Raw genomic sequence first — 21535 nt, 5'->3', positions numbered from 1 at the left:
TTGTATTTTTAAAGACATACAGTATATTTGAAATGTATTTTAATATATATATATATATATATATATATATATTTTTCATATATTTTGTATTAAAATCGCATTTTTTAACATGCAGTATATATATATATATATATTTCTCTGATAGAAAAGCTGGAAATCTATTCCAATAGTCTACTCAAACCTGATATTTGGCTTTTCATAAGATGCCGGAGATAAGTATCCTCTCATCTCCTGGACTCCCCAGTTCTCAGGGCCGCCTGAGCTGGAGTCTCAAAGAGGTATAAAATGCCAGCGGGTGATCTGGTGTTCCAGTCTGCGTCTATAACAGAGAACACCCTTTCACGTAGGGTGACTTTTTAAGCCATGACATTTAGAGTGTTTCAGGAACTTTTCTAGCCAAAAGGAGATATCCCAACTTCTTAGGATCCTAAAGAGTGAGTCTCCCCTGGCAGATCCTGACTCTGCCCCCTCCTCCACTATGGACTTGTTTTATTGGCTGGCAGAGTGTATTATAAATATAACTTAGTAAAGGTGTTTCTCTTGTCTACTTCGACTTTCAGTTCATTGGTTGGTATGGATAAAGCCTCAGGCTCCGTTCACACCATTGCGTTTTTTTTAGTGCTTTTTGCAGAACCGCACTACAGTCCATATAACATGGTTTCCTATCGAACACGTTCACATCTATGCTTTTTTGAGCCGCTGCATTTTTTGAAAAGGGTCGGGGACTTTTTTAAAAGCCAAAAAGCAGCATTTTTGCTACAATAGAGTTCAATGGAGAAGCTGCTGAAATGCATGGTAGCGCTTTTTTGCTGCGTTTTTGCGTTTTTATTCTGTCCAGCAACAAAAAAAAAAATTCCACTTGAACAAAAAAAAAAAGAGCAGATATATGGTGAGCGCTGATATAAAAACCGTCCGCAATTCAGAGCGTCGGTCATTTTAATATGTGTTTGTATGCTTTTCCACATGGATTGTTTTATACTTTTTATACATTTTAATAAATACTACACTATATATTGAATCCCGGGCTCCTGTGCTGAGCTATTTTCCTTAGGAGAATTCCCCTTTCTGATCTGAGCTCCCCAGTACTCATTGGAGAAGTCCGTTCTGTACATATGGATCCCTGAGTATTCATCTATGAGATCAGCATTAACCCCTTGACGCCGATCGCACGCAAATATGCGGCCTCTTGGCATCTGGGCCTTAACACCGAGCGGCCGCATATTTGCGTGCAATTAGAAAATACATATGTGCTGAGAGCGCAGGCCCTACACGCTCCCAGCACATATGTCCGCCACTCCCGGAAAGGTCCCGATCTCCCCTTTCGATCGGGACCTTTTCCGATCATGTGACTGCCGTGATGCCGAATCACGACGGTCACATGACCCTAAAACCCCGGTTTCTGAAACTCCTAAAGGACCGGGAGGTGCCGGCGCAAAGAGGTTAATGCTACTATACCAGTAGCTTTCTGGTGAGTGCATAGCCATTAGCGGTGGTGGCTTTCCTCACTGGATTAAGAGCACTTTTTGGGATATTCAGCATTGGTATTGCTGTGCCTTGTAGTACCACGGACACCTTTTTTATTTATTTTTATCAGTTTTTCATCACTTTGTTTTATTATTGGATGGACATATATGTATCATACCACTTAATCACATAATAACACTTCTAATAATAATAATAACAACATAAAACTTATAATAATAATAATAACAACAACATAACACTTCTAATAATAATAACATAACACTTCTAATAATAATAACAACATAACACTTATAATAATAATAATATTAATAACATGACACTTCTAATAATAATAATAATACTTATAATAATAATAATAATAATAATAACAACAACATAACACTTCTAATAATAATACTACTAATAATAATAATAATAATAACATAACACTTATAATAATTAATAATAATAACAACATAACACTTATAATAATAATAATATTAATAACATGACACTTATAATAATAATAATAATAATAATAATAATAACAACATAACACTTATAATAAAAATAATAATATAACACTTATAATAATAATAATCATCATAATAATAATAATAATATTTATAATATTAATAATAACAACAACATAACACTTATTATTATTATTATAAGTATTATTATTATGTTATTGTTATTATTATTATTATTATTATTATTATAAGTGTTATGTTGTTGTTATTATTATGTTATTGTTATTATTATTATAAGTATTATTATTATTATTATAACAACAACATAACACTTATAATAATAATAATAACAATAACATAATAATAATAACAACAACATAACACTTATAATAATAATAATAATAATAACAACAATAACATAATAATAATAATAATAATAATAATAATAATAATACTTATTATTATTATAAGTATTATTATTATTATAAGTGTTATGTTGTTATTATTATTATTATTATTATTATTATTATAACACTTATAATAATAATAACAACATAATAACACTTAATAAGTGATATGTGTTTATACACTTTATTGTCAATTTTGCACTTCATGATGACATTTAGGGGTTTATTTACTAAAGCTGGAGAGTCCAAAATCAGACTCCCTTCTGCATAGAAACCAATCAGCTTCTAACCTCAGCTTGTTCAATGAAGCTTTGGCAATGAAACCTGGAAGCTGATTGGTTTCTATGCAGAAGTGAGTCTGATTTTGCACTCTCCAGCTTTAGTAAATAAACCCCTTAATGTTTAGCACTGCACTTTATTTTACAAAAAAAAAAAAAAGAACTGAACAAAGCGCAAAACGTGGTAAAAACGTGTGAAAAACACATCAAAAATGTGTGTAGAAAAACGCAAAATGAACTGGAGAAAGTTTCAAACACCAAAACGCATAAATGTGAACGGAGCCTAAGGCCCCTTTCACACCGATGGTCTGATTGGGTCCCCTGTTAGTTTTTTAGGCGCACCCGGTCAGACCAGCCATAGACCTCTATGGACCGGCGGAAAAGGGTTCTCTGACACCGGCCGGCATCCAATCCGATCCTTCTATCTCACCAAAGTGAGAGGGGACAAAGACATGAATAATCACTTGACAGTTCATGGAGCCTGATGGGCCCCTCTCACAGCACTTTTCACTATGCATGTTCTTCCTCTGCCTGCGTGGGTTTCCTCCGGGTACTCCGGTTTCCTCCCACACTCCAAAGACATGCTGGTAGGTGAATTGGATCCTGACTAAACTGGTTCTGGTATGTGTATATATGAATGTAAGTTAGGGACCTTAGATTGTACACCCCTTGAGGGTTAGGGACTGATGTGAATGTACAATATATATGTAAAGGGCCACGTAAATTGACAGCACTATATAAGTACCTGAAATAAATAATAATAAATAAATACGATGTCACTGCTACTTTTACAACATAATATCTGTGTTTGCAAAGGCATTTGGTGTGCACAACCTGGATTTATCTCCTTTGTAACTATTGAGGAATTTGTTTAAATGAACGTTTCTGAGCCTGTAGTTTATCAAGAACTTTTTAGGAAGCAGGAGAAAGATGGGTAAAGTAGATTGTCAGTCTTGGAGTAAAGAATACACTTCAGTTGATTGTTCAGTAAACAACATATAGAAATCTCAACCAACCTTCCTTATAACTGGAAAACTCAGCATCCGGGAAGCCGGAGAAGGTGGCCTTGACTGCTGATACTCTGAGAACTCGGCTATATGGCAGTAGTTACTCCAGGGCTGGGCTGAGGGTTAGACAGAGGAGGCGACTGTCTGGGGCACTTCATCAGAAAGGGGGGGTGCAAAAAAGGGCAGGACCCAGGGGCGTACATGCAGGGGTTGCAATTGCGACCCGGCCCTATGCTCCAGGGGGCCTGTGCGGTCCCCCTGTACACCTGGATGGGAGGAGTGGTGGGAGTGACTGCATACAGAGGAACTAATCTCTCCATTTTTCTCCTGCAGCCGCTTAATGCCCGCTTCTCCTCTTCTCCCTCCTATAGGCATTCAGCGGCTGCAAGAGGAAAATGGAGAGATCGGTTCCTCTGTATGCAGCCACCCCTACCGCTTGTCCTATCCAGCTTCTTCTGTTGCCCATCTGTGTGCTCTCCTGCCCCCCGTGCTCTTTCCCAGGGCCCCTCTGTGTTCTTTCTTGGCCTCCCCTTGTCCCCAACAGCTCTTCTGGATCCCCCCCCTCACCCCCGGCTGCTGCGGGGGATTCTTTCAGGATGGAGAGCAAGGAAGGAGATGGTAAATGTGTAATTTACCCACCCCTTCCTTGTCTGAATGAATAGAGTCAGTGATCCATACCAATCACTGACTCTGTTCATTCATAACTGAGGGATAGTAAACTGTTTCCATACCAGTCACGGACTCTGTGATCCATACCAATCACTGACTCTGCTCATTCATAACTAAGGGATAGTAAACTGTTTCCATACCAATCACTGACTCTGTTCATTCATTACTGAGGGATAGTAAACTGTTTCCGTACCAATCACTGACTCTGTTCATTCATAACTGAGGGATAGTAAACTGTTTTCATACCAATCACTGACTCTGTGATCCATACCAATCACTGACTGTTCATTCATAAGTGAGGGATAGTAATCTGTTTTCATACCAATCACTGACTCTGTGATCCATACCAATCACTGACTGTTCATTCATAACTGAGGGATAGTAAACTGTTTCCATACCAATCACTGACTCTGTTCATTCAAAACTGATACATAGTAAACTGTTTACTATGCTTCAGTTTATGAAAGACCGGGAAGCTCTCTATACAGAGCTATTCCTGTCCATTCATTCTTTACAGATGAGGCTGCAGAGGTTGAGAATTAAGGCTCAATCTCCTTTCTTTGTCTCAAAGTTGGTACATCAGAGGTATTGGTACATATTTTACCAAAGCCCCCCAACGGTGCTCCTAAAAAAACTTTTCTTAAATAATTAAAAAATAATATTGTTAAAAAAATAAAAAATAAAAAAGGTAAAAAAATAACGACAGAAATAAAAAAACACTGAAACCAGTGGCAGAACTACCAGGGTCACAAGGTCACACTTATGACTGGGCCCTTGCATTCTGGGCTTGGAAATACTGAGGGGTATAAAAAAAATTGTATAACTGTTTGTCTATCAAAATGACATGAAAATTTGTTCTGTGCGAATAATGTAAAAATCAAATGTTCTCAGGTCATATTCTCCACAGTCTCAATGTTTGAATGCAGAAAATACCATATTACCCATATGGCCGAAAAATATATTTGAAATATATTTTATAAAATAATCTTCCCAAATATATTGACATATATTTGAAATACTACAATTTTAGCCGTATTCAATATATTTCAAAATATATTTCAACATATATATATAGATACTGTGTGGTGAAATGCATTTTTATTACAAAATATATTAAAAATATATTTCAGATATACTGTATCTTCTTTAATGTAAAGCGCTGAGCAAACCTTTCTGGCGCTATATAAATACTGTATAATAATAATAATACTGTATGTCTTTAAATATACAAATCTACATTTTTGGAATGCATTTACAAATATGTGTAAAAATATATGTTAAAATGACTTTTTTATATCTTAAAAAAAATCTGAAGAATATATTTAAAAAAAAAATAAAAAAAATATTTTTCATATATTTTGTAATATATAAAAAACGCATTTCAACATGCAGTGTATATATATATATATAGTGAAGTGGGAGCAGGTACCTGTCAAATTGGGGTACACTCCCCCTCCCCCAAAGGTGCCAATCCTTAATGGGGAGCGGGGGACCAAAGCTTACAGCGGAATGTCCCCTTTTGGGTGGAGCTCCGTTTTAAGTGTTACATCACCAAAGGATTTGTAATTCTGTTCAGTCAGTTTTGTGATCCAGACATCCCTTCCAGACAGCATGGTTGGGTCCTGGAACTCCACAACAGTAGCAGAACAGTTTGGTTACCCCCTGCCTGCTCATTGTCTCATCATAAGTAGTCTAATTCAATATTTTTCAATCCCCAGGCATTGTCTACAATGTCTCTGTAATGACTGGAGACATCCGAGGAGCTGGGACAGACTCTAAGGTCCACATCATTCTTCATGGATCCAAGGGGTTAAAAAACAGCGGCAAGATCTTCCTGGAGGGTGGAGAGTTTGAACGGCGGAAGATCGACGTCTTCAACATCGAGATTGCTGCTTTACTCAGCCCCCTCAGCCGGGTGACCATCGGGCATGATGGGAATGGTGTTGGCGCTGGATGGTACTGCGAGAAGGTCAGCAGACAATGTCGTCATATTACGTCATTATTTTCTATAAATACTGCTTCTTTCATATTATTGGCGGTGTTTTTAAAAGGGACTTTATTGTGGTTTTGTTTATATTTTTCCTTTTTTTAATATGAACGATTTTGTATTACAACCACTTTTGTGGCAGGAAGGTGGGTCTGTATTTGTCTATGGAAAGCTAATATTACAGTCAAATTGTACAGAGCCAGCTAGAGTAGCTCTGTACCTTGTTTGTACTACTAGTGTTTATAGACACTCAGCCCATTCACAATGGAGGAAGCAACCCTTTCTACTTTGTGGATGGGCTGAAAATTTGTAAACACAGCAGGAAGGAGGATCGTCAAAAGTGAAGGTGGGCGGAGTGGGGTTTGGGGTTCTTATTACTTATTACAATCTTGTCTCCAAATATCACCCAAACTGTCCTCTCCGCTTCTCGCACGACCTCCTACTCTCTAGCTCCCTTGTCTCCTCCTCCCATGCTCATCTCCAGGACTTCTGCAGAGCTTCCCCCATCCTCTGGAACTCTCTACCCCAATTTATCAGACTATCGCCTACTCTGCTCACTTTTAGGCGATCTCTGAAGACCTATCTCTTCAGGGAAGCCTATCCTGCCCTCAGCTAATAATGGAATCTTCTATTCCTCCTACCAGTCCATCCCCCACAGTTATTACCTTTTGTACCACCAGCCCCTCCCTCTTAGATTGCAAGCTCCATGGATCAGGGCCCTCCTTTCCCTCTTGTATTGAACTGTATTGTTGCTGTATTGTCTCTCTTTATATTGTAAAGCGCTGAGCAAACTGTTGGCGCCATATAAATCCTGTATAATAATAATAGTGCCACTGATCACCAGTAATTGCAGGATTTTGTTTGGTAGGGGTAGGAGTAGTAAACTGTCACTGACCACCAATTATGGTGGGATTGTTTCTTGGTGTGGGTGGAAAAGGGTGATTAAATTGCCACTGACCACCAATGACTGCATGATTGACTTTTTTGGGGGGGAGGGGGTTGGGGAGGTTAAAGTGCCACTAACAACCAATGATTGTGGGATTGTTTCAAGTAAAGAAATAAAAAAAACAGTATTTATTTAATAATACCAACACCACAGCACTGAAAACTATGTCCTGGTAATGAAGGGTGTACACAGGCTAGTACTCAGATAATTGAAGAGCTTTTAGTTGATAAAACTCAATAGCTCAAGCTGAAGCAAGTGAGTGAGTCAAAGCCACGTCATAGCCACCAATATTTTTCTCCCTCCAACGAGCCCCTTTGGAGGTGTCAGTAAACGACAAAGGGTCAGAAAACCACCGTGCTCTACCTCTCAAATTCCCATCGTTTTCTTGGAACCTTTTGTGGTGTATCCAGACCGGACACTTGAATGCACGGTGTCAGGTTTTCATTCGGCAGAAGGTCCTTCCTGTTCAGGTGGTGGTGTGTGACATCCTTGGTGAGGTTGGGAAAATTCGGGGTCTAGAGAAAGACACGTTGCGGCGAAAGGCCTGGATAGAGGCGTGGAGGAACATCAGGCCTGTAGCTGCAATCTGTTGATCTCTTGGTGAGGTTGCTTTCCTGTTTTTCCTCTTCATTCACTCCCCTAGATTTTGGTAAGAAGTCTTTTTGAAGAAAGGCTATGTGCACCTGAAGGTCTGGGTTTCTTAGCTTTGGTTGAGTAGACAAGTAGTGTTTTTTAAAGCCATAAAGGCTTTTGTTGTTTAGTGGAAGTTGCTTCCCCTTCAAGGGGAGGATACATTTTATACTTGATAAGTGGGCCATAAGGGTCTTGGTGATGTTTTTTTACTTTTTTTCTGCTTCTTACCTGCCCAGTTAGTAAAGCCATAAAGGCTGTTATTATTCAGTGGAAAGTATATATCTGATTTAGGGAGATGTATCCTGTTCTTGTTTTTGTTTATGTTTCCAGTTTATTGAATACTGTATGTATTTATTTATTTTTTGTATTTTTGTATAAAATGAAAGCTGGTTGCAAGATTTTATTTCAATAAAATATTTCCAGACCGGACACTTTTACCCCCTTCCTGTCCAGGCCAATTTTCAGCTTTCAGCGCTATCACACTTTGAATGACAATTGTGCGGTCATGCAACACTGTACCCATATGAATCTTTTAGCATTTGCTTGAGACAAATAAAACTTTATTTTGGTGGTATTTATTCACCACTGGGATTTTTATTTTTTTTTGCTATGTAAATGAAAATGTCTAAAAATTTTGAAAAAAAGTGTTTTCCTTATAAAATTTTGCAAAGTAAAAAAAATAACCCAAATTAGTTTATAACCAAAAATTATAATTTTTCAAACTTTTTTTGTTACATTTTTGTTTAAATTTTTTTTAAATTTTTTTTTAAATTATTATTTATGTTTTTTTTTAACATACTGTCACCCTAGCAGTACAATGTCACCATAGCTTGTGGGGGGTGATGAAGATTTTTTTTTTACACTGATTGCTTTTACACCCATAAAGGCTGTAAAAGCAATCATTTCTCCTTCTCTCTGGCTGTATTCTTGCAGCCATTGAGAAATACTGTGTGAGCTGTTATTGGTCACAGCTTGTCACATGGTACAAGGCTGTTGTGAATAGCCCTGTACCATGTGACCTCTGTGATCATTCACAGATTTCACACGTAGTAAGCAATGATGTCAGAAGTGACATCTTGCTTACTCCTATTCATGTGATCACTGATTGGCCAATCAGTGATCACATGATTGGGACCTCACACAGAAGTCCTATACAGCGATCGTGGTGCCGTGCGCTCCCAGGGAGTGCACACAGTCCATAATGGTGGGCGCCGTCTATGAATGACAACCCTCCCCTGCACTGCCACCCTCTGGCCCAGGGGCGGACTGACCATTTGGAAACTCGTCACTGCCCGTGGGCCTGGGGTCAGTAGGGGGCCCCATGAGATGCCCCTGGTACCTTTTTCATAGGCTTTTTTGAGTTTGGGCAAGGAAACAGGGGCCCCATGATCCCCTGTTGCCCGGGAGCCCCATGAGTTGTCAGTCCGCCCCTGGTCCGGCCGTTTATATACATGGACCGGACGGGAAGTGGTTAATGTATATGTCAGGGCAAATTAACAACAAAACATGTCTACTACATCTCTGCAATATCCGCCATGTTTTATGTCTCTAACAACCCTTCAAGTACACAAAAATACCTATTGAACTCCAAGAACCCAGTGTGCCCCTTCACTGTATATTTCTGTACTTGCAGGATTTTTAAAGAGACAAAACATGGGGAACGTACATAGATTGCAGACATGTACTGAATATATTTGGATCACAAATTGCCACAATCTATGGCACCCAGACCACTTTGGATAAAATTGCTGTCATTTTTTTCCCGTTTCAATTTGATCTTTGAGTAATCTGTAGTAATATATATTGTCCATTTACATAGTTACATAGTTATGCCCCGTACACACGATAAGAAAATCGTACGAAAAATTTCGTGGAACCGCTGATCGAACGATTTTCTCTTCGTTGATGAGTGGGATGTTTTAACCGATAATGATATTGCGGATGAAAAAATCCGGTTGAACAACAGTGAAAAATGTTGTCGTTTTGCATGCGAACAACCGATTTTCTATGCGGTGGTATGACAGTCGTACGAAAAAAATCTATCAAGCGCTATCACGCATGAGCAGAAATAGAAGATGACCCGGATGTTTATGTCCGAGGAATCTTTATAAACACGAACAAAAAATCCAAATGTTAAAAGTAGATTGGTCCAATGAGATCATGAAGCCAGAATTGTGCAGATTATATTTTATGTATCACTATTTATGTATATAGGTCATATAATAAACGATATTATACTCATTGCTGGTCATTGTTGTGTATATCGATCGTTCTGGCCGGAAGGGCGTGGCTACAAGGTCATACGCACACCGCATCACTTCCACTTGTACGGAAGACATGCTGGGAGGTTAATTGGACCCTGTCTAAATTGTCCCTAGTATGTGTATGTATGAATGTGAGTTAGGGACCTTAGATTGTACTCCCCTTGAGGGTTAGGGACTGATGTGAATGTACAATATATATGTAAAGTGCTGTGTAAATTGACGGCGCTATATAAGTATCTGAAATAAATAAATAAGACGTCAACACTACGTATTGCCCGACGAACTATTTTTTTAGATTGGTTAATGTGGACCACGATTTCGACCAATGAACGAATGCCTCTCGGTCGTCGGATGACCGATTGGTCGATTTTCTAACCTATTCCCACCTTTAGTCTGGCTGAAAAAAGACAAAAGTCCATCCTGTTCAACCATTAAAAAAAAAAAAAAAAAGTTATAATCCTACACCCACAATTGATCCAGAGGAAGGCAAAATAACCCAGCAAAGCACGATCCAATTTGTTCCTTCAGGGGAAAAAAAAACCTTCCTGATCCCTCGAGGCAGGGGCGGACTGACCATCAAGCACTCGGGCACTGCCCGAAGGCCCGGGGTCAGTAGGGGGCCCCAGGAAATGCCCCTGGTACCTTTTATAGGCTTTTTTGGGTGTGCTTTGAGTGTGGGCGAGGACACAGGGCCCCCATGATTCCTTATTGCCCGGGGGCCCCATGAGTTGTCAGTCCACCCTTGCCCTAGAGGTAGTCGGATATTCCCTGGATCAACCATTTCTATCTTTTACCACATTTATTGATCGAAATCTGGGTGGTATTGTGCTTCATTTCTTTCTGTTGATTGCTTGTGTTTGTAATTGCAGTAGATTGAAAGTGGTTGAAATTGAAGGAAACATTGCTCTGTGTATGGCTAGCTTTTGGCTAGACAGTTAACTGAGGCATGAGGAAGGTCCCTCCTAATGTTTTATCAATTTTCCTTATAATACATGCTGCAGTAAGGCGACTTTCACACTCAGGAGATTTTAAAGCCTTTTTGCGTTTAAAAAAGGTTCCCGAAAAATGCTTCCCTATGTATGTGAATGTATATCTATGTATGTTTTCACACTGAGGCAGGGGCGGACTGACCATTTGGAAACTTGGGCACTGCCCGAGGGCCCGGGGCCAGTAGGGGGCCCCATGAGATGCCCCTGGTACCTTTTTCATAGGCTTTTTTGAGTTTGGGCAAGGACACAGGGGCCCCATGATCCCCTATTGAGGGCCCGGGGTCAGTAGGGGGCCCCAAGAGATGCCCCTGGTACTTTTTTCATAGGCTTTTTAAGTTTGGACAAGGACACAGGGGCCCCATGATCCCCTATTGCCCGGGGGCCCCATGAGTTGTCAGTCCCCCCCTGCACTGAGGCGTCGCGCTTGCGGTGCGGTGTAGAAACTCCTGCTTGCAGCATCTTTGGGGCATGTTTGGTGAGTTAAAAAAAAGCCTCTTCCCATTGAAATCAATTGAAAATGCCTGAAAAACACCTCTGAGAAGAGTTTTTGGTGCAGTCATGTGTTCTTTAACCCCTCACCCTCCAGAGGATTTACCCCCCTTCCTGACCAGGCCATTTTTTGCGCTACGGCGCACCATAACTTTAACTGACAATTGCGCGGTCATGCAACGCCGCACCCAGATGAAATTTATGTCCTTTTTTTCTCACGAATTGAGCTTTCTTTTGGTGGTATTTGATTGCCTGTGCGTTTTTTATTGTTTGCGCTATAAGCAATTTTGAGAAAAAAAACAATATTTTGGACTTCTTGCTATTAAACATGTCCAGTAAAAAAAAATCCAAAACATATTTTGTCATACATTTAGGCTAAAATGTAAAAAACTCAATACGTGTAAATTAATTGGTTTACGTGAAAGTTATGGCGTTTATAAATAGCGGTATAGATACTGGGATTTTTTTTTTCCTACTAGTAATGGCGGCAATCAGCGACTTTTAGCGGGAATGCGGCAGGCACTCTGACATTGGGGGGGGGGGTACTAACTTGGTGTCACTGACATCCCCAGTGACACCAATAGAGTGATCAGTGCTAAAAAACAGCACTGACACTGTACTAATAACACTAGGCAGGAAGTGGTTAATGTGAGGGGCGATCAAAGGGTTAACTCTGTTTAGGGAGTGTTTTACTATGGGGGTGGGGGTTGTGTGCTTCACTGTAAGCACACTGATCGGGATGGCTGTACTGCACACAGACATCCTGAGCAGTGTGCTCGAGCTGACAGGTGATTGTGGGTAATCATTGGGCGCCGGCAGGTAATCATGGGCCGGGACACGGTGATTGACATCCACGGCCGCAAATGGCAGCTCAGGTATGGCGCACGCGCGGCTCGCACGTGCCCCCAATTTGGAAATGCAAAATCACATATATATACATGATTTTGTACACTCGTGCCGTCATGTAGCAGTATATCTGCAATATGGCGGCGCGTAAGCTGTTAAAAAACAGCTATGGATTTTTGCTGTATTTTTGCGGTGGATCAATGTGAAAGTAGCCTAAGACCTAAAAAAATATGTGCTCAAATCTAGTTAGCTTATATATATATATATATATATATATATATATATCATAGAATCTTTTGAAGGATAATATCACAAAGAAAGCCTATTTTTAGTTTGACGGTTGATTTTTATCAAAATATAATCTAGTAATACTGAAAACAGGTCCTTGTTGAGCACTTTGTGTTATGGGGTAGCAATGCTCTGCGCCTTATCTCCTTCAGCCTCCTGCCTGTAAGCACCTTGCCACATCCCCTCCCAAACGAAACTATAGGTTTCTTATGCACTCTCCTCAGGCAGTTTTCACTGTTGTAGCCATTAAAAAGCCCCGTTAAAATAAAAAATGCAGGCAGCAAAAATAAGGAAATGCGCCCTCTGAAATAACATGTAGCCTGTTATCACAGTAACACAGGAGTAATTCTCTTGTATTAAAAGAGGTATGGACTCCAGAGAGGAGGATATCATTTCCTCCGGTACAAATCATTAGTAAGACCTCATCTGGAATATGCAGTTCAGTTTTGGGCACCAATTCACAAAAAGAAAATTGAGGAACCGGAGAAAGTACAGAGAAGGGCAACCAAATTGATACGAGGCATGGAGGAGCTCAGCTATGAGGAAAGATTAGAGGAACTGAATGTATTCTCTCTTGAGAAGAGGAGATTAAGGGGGGATATGATCTCCATGTATAATACATAAGGGGGGATATGATCACCATGTATAATACATAAGGGGGGATATGATCACCATGTATAATACATAAGGGGGGATATGATCAACATGTATAATACATAAGGGGGGATATGATCTCCATGTATAATATATAAGGGGGGATATGATCTCCATGTATAATACATAAGGGGGATATGATCTCCATGTATAATACATAAGGGGGATATGATCTCCATGTATAATACATAAGGGGGGATATGATCTCCATGTATAATACATAAGGGGGATATGATCTCCATGTATAATACATAAGGGGGGATATGATCTCCATGTATAATACATAAGGGGGATATGATCTCCATGTATAATACATAAGGGGGGATATGATCTCCATGTATAATATATAAGGGGGGATATGATCACCATGTATAATACATAAGGGGGGATATGATCACCATGTATAATACATAAGGGGGGATATGATCTCCATGTATAATACATAAGGGGGGATATGATCTCCATGGATAATACATAAGGGGGGATATGATCTCCATGTATAATACATAAGGGGGGATATGATCTCCATGTATACTACATAAGGGGGGATATGATCTCCATGTATAATACATAAGGGGGGCTATGATCACCATGTATAATACATAAGGGGGGATATGATCACCATGTATAATACATAAGGGAGGATATGATCTCCATGTATACTACATAAGGGGGGATATAATCTCCATGTATAATACATAAGGGGGGCTATGATCACCATGTATAATACATAAGGGGGGGATATGATCTCTATGTATAATACATAAGGGGGGATATGATCTCCATGTATAATACATTAGGGGGATATGATCTCCATGTATAATACATAAGGGGGGATACAATCTTCATGTATAATACATAAGGGGGGATATGATCGCCATGTATAAATACATCAGTGGTTCATATAGTGAACTTGGTGTAGAGCTATTCACCCTGAGGTCATCACAGAGGACAAGGGGGCGCTCATCTGGAGGAAAAGAGATTTAATCGCCAAACACGGAAAGGTTTCTTTACAGTAAGAGCTGTGAAAATGTGGAATAGACTCCCTCAAGAGTTGGTTCTGGTCAGCTCAGTGGATTGCTGTAGGAAAGTCCTGGATTGTTCCTTGGATACACAGAATATAACTGGATACTAACATTTATAGGTAAAGTTGATCCAGGGAATATCCGATTGCCTCTCGGGGATCAGGAAGGAATTTTTTCCCTGCAGGAGCAAATTGCATCATGCTTTGCTGTTTTTTTCTGCCTTCCTCTGGACCCATGGTGGGTGTAGGATTATAACTTTTTTTTTTCTATGGTTGAACTGGATGGACTTTTGTCTTTTTTAAGCCAAACTCACTGTGTAACTATGTAATTACAATACATGTTCAAGCTGGCTAATTTATGTTACATTTTGGAACCCTTGTTTCGTTATGCATTTATTGACTGATACTTTTTTTGGGGTATATTGACTTTATGTTGCCTTCCATGTGGCTCTTACTTTGACCAGTTTTCTTCGTTTAGGGACCTCTATGCATCAGTACAAAGTACACAGCTAGAATGCCCAGTTGTAAACCTGGCACAGCCTCCATATAACTGTTCTGTTTTCTCACTCAGGTGGTGGTCTACTGCCCTTTCACCGGCATCGAACAGACCTTCCCATGTGGCAGATGGCTGGACATCGATGAAGGAGATGGTTTAATAGAACGGGAACTCTATGAAATGATTTCTCTGCGCCAGAAAAGACAAAAGAGTAAAAAAAAAAACAATTACATTTAAATCTGAACATTTCCCTTTCTCCTCTCCTCTACTGAAATTTCTTAGTTTGACTTCCCTGCACACTGTGAGCTTCTCACAATGTGCATTAAAAGCTGCAGCAAGTCAAATAGAGACCATTTACTGGCTCATCAGTCATGGAGGCTTAGGTGTGGGTGTTATCACTGGCTATATGCATAGGAAAGCTCATTCCTCCAGATACCCAAACAAAGCATTTTGATATTTTCTTTTCTCCTTCCAAGAGGCAGCCCACTGTTGAGCTGATGGATCTGAATGCTGGTCATAGATGATTTGAATCTCTGCCGGTCCAGCAGCAACCAGCTGAGTTTCGAACCATGCAGGCTGAATGTACCAAAATTGAATGACCGGTCAACTTGGGTACAACCAGCCTGCTGTATTTTACCTACGATTATTGCTCATACAGCCACCAGCAATATTCACTGTCTTCTCCTGGCAAGGATGGCTTCCCCCACCCCACCGCCAGGAGAATACAATAGCTTGGTGAGAAGGATTCCCCTGTCAACACTGTGACTCCAGGAAAAAAATTCGCTCTGTGTTTGGCTTGCCTAAGAGGACTACTGAGGCAGGGTGCTGTGATGATTTTAGGAACCTACACTCACCGGACACTTTATTAGGTTCACCTGCTCAATTGCTTGGTAACACAAATGGCTAATCAACCAATCACATGGCAGCAACTCAGTTCATTTAGGCATCTAGACATGGTGAAGACGACTTCCTGAAGTTCAAACCGAGCATCAAAATGAGGAAGAAAGGGGATTTATGTGACATTGAACATGGCATGGTTGTTGGTGCCAGACGAGCTGGTCTGAGTATTTAAAAAACTGCTGATCTACTGGGATTTTCACGCTTAACCATCTCTAGTGTTTACATAGAATGGTCTGAAAAAGAGAAAATACCCAGTGAGCGGCAGTTGTGTGGAGGAAAATACCTTGTTGATGTCAGAGGAGAATGGGCAGACTGGTTACTGCGACATTCAGATGGTGGGGTCAGAATTTGGTGTAAACAACATGAAAGCATGGATCCATCCTGCCTTGGTTCAGGCTGGTGGTGGTGGTGTCATGGTGTGGAGGATCCATCCTGCCTTGTATCAATGGTTCAGGCTGGTGGTGGTGGTGTCATGGTGTGGAGGATCCATCCTGCCTTGTATCAGTGGTTCAGGCTGGTGGTGGTGGTGTCATGGTGTGGTGGATCCATCCTGCCTTGTATCAATGGTTCAGGCTGGTGGTGGTGGTGTCATGGTGTGGAAGATCCATCCTGCCTTGTATCAACGGTTCAGGCTGGTGGTGGTGGTGTCATGGTGTGGAGGATCCATCCTGCCTTGTATCAATGGTTCAGGCTGGTGGTGGTGGTGGTGTCATGGTGTGGAAGATCCATCCTGCCTTGTATCAATGGTTCAGGCTGGTGGTGTAATTTTGTGGGGATATCTTCTTGGCACTAGCAATGTGTACTTAATAAAGTGGACGGTGAGAGTATATATTTCACCCTTCCGGACCCTTCCACCAGCTACGATCTGCCTGCATTGCATAGAGAAGTAAAAAGATCAAGTGACCAAGCGATGTCATGAAAATATAAATTATTTTTCTAATTTTATTATTATAAATTAGGTTTTAGTTAATTTTTCATTAGCATATTTGGGGAAGGGAAGAACCAGGGAACGCAAAGTGTACGTTCCACCCCCACCTTTGAATTTTGCTACATCAATATATTAGCAATGGGGAGGTTCAGCTTAGAAGAATGGAGCACCAGGATGAAAAAGAGTCCAAGCACAACTTTTACAATTTTGTGTTAAAGTGGAACTTTATTTTTTTCTGTTAGAGTGGGAAAAAGATCTTAAAAGATGGGGAGATCTCTGATTTCCTGTTCTAGTGAACACATAGGAAATGAGGGGTAAACTCTGGGAACATTGTCAGCAATTGACATTCTGGCTTTTCCCATACTACCAAAAATACAGTTTTATTGGCATCTGTTTTTCCTCCATTTCCTGTCCAGGTGACCACACACGAGCAAATCAATCCAATCAAAGGATAATTTTTGCTTTATTTTAATCTTTTCTGGCTCTCTTACCGTGAGTGGGCAAATAGTGTTGGAAGGCATCACAAGGCTCTCTGCAGCTTTGATAACATGCAGCTTATAATAGACAGTATATTGCTTTCAGTGACTTCTCCTTGTTTTTGCCATGATCATCATGCGACATTGGTTGATAACAGAAAGGACAGAGACTGAGACTGTAAGAAAGAACAGCAAAGGTCATGTGTAGACCTCAGATAATAGTCATATGTATAGGAATTATATAGGCTGGAAGGGATATTCGTGGTTGGATGTGTACATAAATTTAAACTCTTAAGGCTTCGATCACACTGAATCTGATTTTAAAATCGTGCGACTTGTCATACAATTTGAAAAGATCAAATCGCATGACAATTTACACCGATGGGACCAGGGACTAAGTCTTTTGAGCAATTCATGCTATGGTGCTATGGTGGCAGAGGTGGAAGGAAACACCACCCAACCTAAGGCTCTCATGGAGAGGCCTACAGGGCATTTTAGGACTGTTCATCTTGCATCACAGGTAATAATACCCCCTTAATATCCCTCTTGTTTTGTTTTTTTTAGAACACCCATGGTCACTTTGGATATGGACAAGTGACGTTAAAAATGCTGGAACAGATGCCAATATCCTATTACAGATCTACGGGCAGAAAGGAAAGTCAGATGAATTGAGGCTCGACAACAATTCAGATAACTTTGAAACAGGACAGACAGACAAGTTTATGGTAAGAGGCTCCAGTCATCTCTCTGTCAGCCACTTTAGGAAAGTATAACTTGAAGGTTATGTAGAGGTTGGCCAAAATTAAGTAAAAAGCCCTCCATCTGTCAGACTTACTGTTTGCCAAACTGTCTGATTTACTTAATGGTGACCAGTTGGTGGGCTTACTAGTCCTCAAGAACCCACCTTACCTACACCCCCCCCCCCTTCTGTGTCCAATCCATTACTGATATAGTCCCAGACCTCCCTCCAAGGGATAGAATTTCATATCTAAAATTCTCTTTTACCTCCTTCTGACCAACTTTGTTGGTCTAGACATGGACAGCACCTAAAACTGAAGTATGTGCCTGTATGGACTTTTTGGTATTTTTCAATTATAGTGCAAAAGTAAAAAACCAAGTGGTGATAAAATACCACCAAAAGAAAGCTCTGTTTGTGTGAAAAAAATTATATAATTTTCATTTGGGTACAGTGTTGCATGACTGCGCAATTGTCAGTTAAAATAGTGCAGCGCCATATAGCAAAACATGGCCTGGGAGTCAATCTGCTGGAGAACAAAGTATCTATATGCGCCAAAGAGTTTATCTGTTTTTGCTTTGTTTGTTACTTAAATCTGTTTCCTTTACTTTTTAAATATCAAAAATTTAATGAACACAAGTTGTTTTTAAATAACGTCCTTCATCAAACCAAGGCGAAACACAGTAGAGCCTTCTTGAAATAGCTTGCAAATCCCCAAAACAATATATCAACCCTTTTAAAATAATCACATTGTGTTACTTTGCAGCCTGAAATGAACACAGATACAGTTTTTGTTTTATCCAGCTGTATTTACTTAACTTATAACATCCAAGTGAAAGATATGACACCAATATGTCAGAAATTAAAAAAAATAATAATTCAGAAACAGAATCATTGAGTTGGAAAAAGGACCCCCCCCTCCTAAAATGACTTATAAACTCATTAAACTGATTTTCAACTGTGATCAGCTGGGGTCATTTTGATTAGCTCAGCATGAAGAGCTTTCCTAGAGCATTTCAGTCCCTGGTAATGCAACTGAAGCAAACAATCAACTATGAGTACAAATAAAATTTTATTTTGGTACAATGGGTATAAATAAAATATTATTTGTATTCAGAGTCTTGTTACCTCTGCCCAATTTGTGCTAGCAGCTTTATACATTCTGCACTCGCCTTACATCGTGTATTATAATCAACTATGGGTGGCAAGGCACTGTCAAAAAATCTCCGGGATAAAGTTGTGGACAGGTGCAAGTCAGGAGATGGATACAAAAAAAAATGTCAAAGGCTTTACCAATGTCTAGAAACACAGTGAAGAATACTATTAGGAAGTGGAAGGTATTTGGTACATCACAGACCCTCCCTGGATCAGGACGTCACTCCAAACTGGATGAAAGAGCCAGGAGGAAACCGGTCAGAGATGCTACCAAGAGGCCTACAGAAACTCTGAAGCAGCTGCAGGAATTGATGACAACGAGCGGTCATTGTGTACATGTAACAACAATGTCACAAATTCTCCACAGGTGGGGCTTGTATGGGGGGGTTGCAAGAAAAAAGCTGCTGCTCAAGAAAGACCACATGCAGTCACCACTGAGCTTTGCCAAGATGCACCATGAAAATTCTGAAGTCACATGGAAAAAGGTGTTCTGGTCAGATGAGACTAAAATTGAATGGTTTGGCCACAACACTAAACGGTATGTCTGTCGGAAATCCAATCCAGCTCACCATCCAAATAACACCATTCCTACAGTAAAGCATGGAGGGGGTAATATCCTGTTATGGGGGTTCTCTGCAGCAGGGATTGGAGCACTTGTCAGGATTGAAGGAAAAATGGATGGGGCAAAATACCGTCAAATTCTTGAAGAAAATCTGTTACCCTCTTCCAGAAAGTTGTCATTGGGAAGAAGGTTTACCTTCCAACATGACAATGATCTAAAACACACAGCAACAATGAGCACGTAGTGGTCGAAGGAGAAAAAGGTGAATGTCCTTGCATGGCCTAGTCAGAGCCCAGATCTAAATCCCATTGAAAATCTGTCGAATGAGTTGAAGACTGCAGTCCACAAACTGTCGCCATCAAATGTAACTGAACTTTAGCAGCTCTGCGAAGAAGAGTGTCCAGATATTGCAAAATCTAAATGTGCAAAATTAGTAGAGACAGATCCCACCAGACTAAAGGCTGGAATTAAATCAAAAGGTGGTTCTTCAAAATACTGACACAAGGGACTGATACTTTTTCAACTCAGTGATTCTGTTTTAGAATTAAAAAAAAAAATTCTGACATGTTGGTGTTATATCTTTTTCTTGGATGTTATAAGTTGCACTGAGTAAATACAGCTGGATAAAACATAAAATGTGTCTGTCTTCATTTCCGGGTAAACATCAACAAAATGTGATTAATTTAAAGGGGGTGATTCTTTTCTATACCCACTGGAGCGACGTCCTGATCCAGGGAGGGTCTGTGTTGTATCAAATACCCTCCACTTCTTAATAATAGACTTGTGCTTGTAGGCATTATTAAAGCCTTTGAAATATTTTTGTATCTGTCTCCTGACTTGTGCCTGTCCACAACTTTATCCCGGAGATTATTTGACAGTGCCTTCCCACTCATAGTTGATTGTTTGCTTCAGCTGCACTATCAGGAACTGAAATGCTCCAGGAAAGCTCTTTTCATGCTGAGCTAATCAAAATGACCACAGCTACTCACAGTTGCAAATCAAATGGCTTTCTGTGCCATTGAGAAGGTTTTTAGCTATACACAAGGGGGCACTCTTTACGTCTGGAGGAAAAGAAATGTAATCTCCAAGTACAGAAAGGTTTCTTCACAGTGAGAGCTGTGAAAATATGGAATAGACTCCCTCAATAGCTGGTTGTGGCCAGCTCAGTGGATTGCTGTATTAAAGTCCTGGATTCTTTCTTAGATACACAGAATATAACTGGATATAACATTTATAGGTAAAGTTGATCCAGGGAATATCTGATTGCCTCTCGGGGGATCAGGAAGGAATTTTTTTTTCCCCTGCAGGAGCAAATTGGATCATGCTTTGCTGGGTTTTTTTGCCTTCCTCTGGATCAACTGTGGGTGTAGGATTATAACTTTTTTTTTTCTACGGTTGAACTGGATGGACTTTTGTCTTTTTTCAGCCAGACTAACTATGTAACTATGTAACTATACCTGATTGAGTTTACAAATCATTTTTAGGAGGGGGGGGGTCCTTTTTCAAACTCTGTGATTTTGTTTTTGAATTAAAAAAAAAAAAATTCTGGCATTTTAGTATTACATCTTTCACTTGAATGTTATAAGTTGAACTGAGTAAGTACAGCTGGATAAAACAAAAACTGTGTCTGTCTTCATTTCAGGCTGCAAATCAACAAAATTGTATTATTTTTTTTTAGCTTTGTATAGAGCGGGGAAGGTTTAGAACCCATCACACTTTTATCTGCTATTAAAGGTCGCATCAGAAAGATCTCCTTACTTTTTGACATGGTAGCAAGGATTTCGCTAGACAGGGGTGAGGGAGAATCTGTAGCAGGTACACATAAAAAATGTTCTGGGGTTCTAGCCTTACCCTGCTCTACTAA

The 21535-nt window shown here is 40.0% G+C and overlaps 1 protein-coding gene across 1 annotated transcript in view; it reads left to right on the top strand.

The window, feature by feature from the left end:
• LOXHD1 (lipoxygenase homology PLAT domains 1) overlaps window positions 1-21535 on the top strand; it is a 296932-nt gene that overhangs the window by 62192 nt on the left and 213205 nt on the right. Inside the window, exons 8-10 of the mRNA XM_089662524.1 lie at window positions 6017-6267; window positions 14990-15125; window positions 17783-17943. Coding sequence (XP_089518650.1) covers window positions 6017-6267; window positions 14990-15125; window positions 17783-17943 — 548 coding nt within the window. The remainder of the gene's footprint in view (window positions 1-6016; window positions 6268-14989; window positions 15126-17782; window positions 17944-21535) is intronic.

This window comes from Staurois parvus, unplaced genomic scaffold, assembly GCF_062004578.1.
Source record: "Staurois parvus isolate SC_StPar_1 unplaced genomic scaffold, SC_StPar_1.0 ptg001489l, whole genome shotgun sequence".
Taxonomy (NCBI): domain Eukaryota; kingdom Metazoa; phylum Chordata; class Amphibia; order Anura; family Ranidae; genus Staurois; species Staurois parvus.
This window is presented reverse-complemented; position numbering and strand designations above follow the sequence as displayed.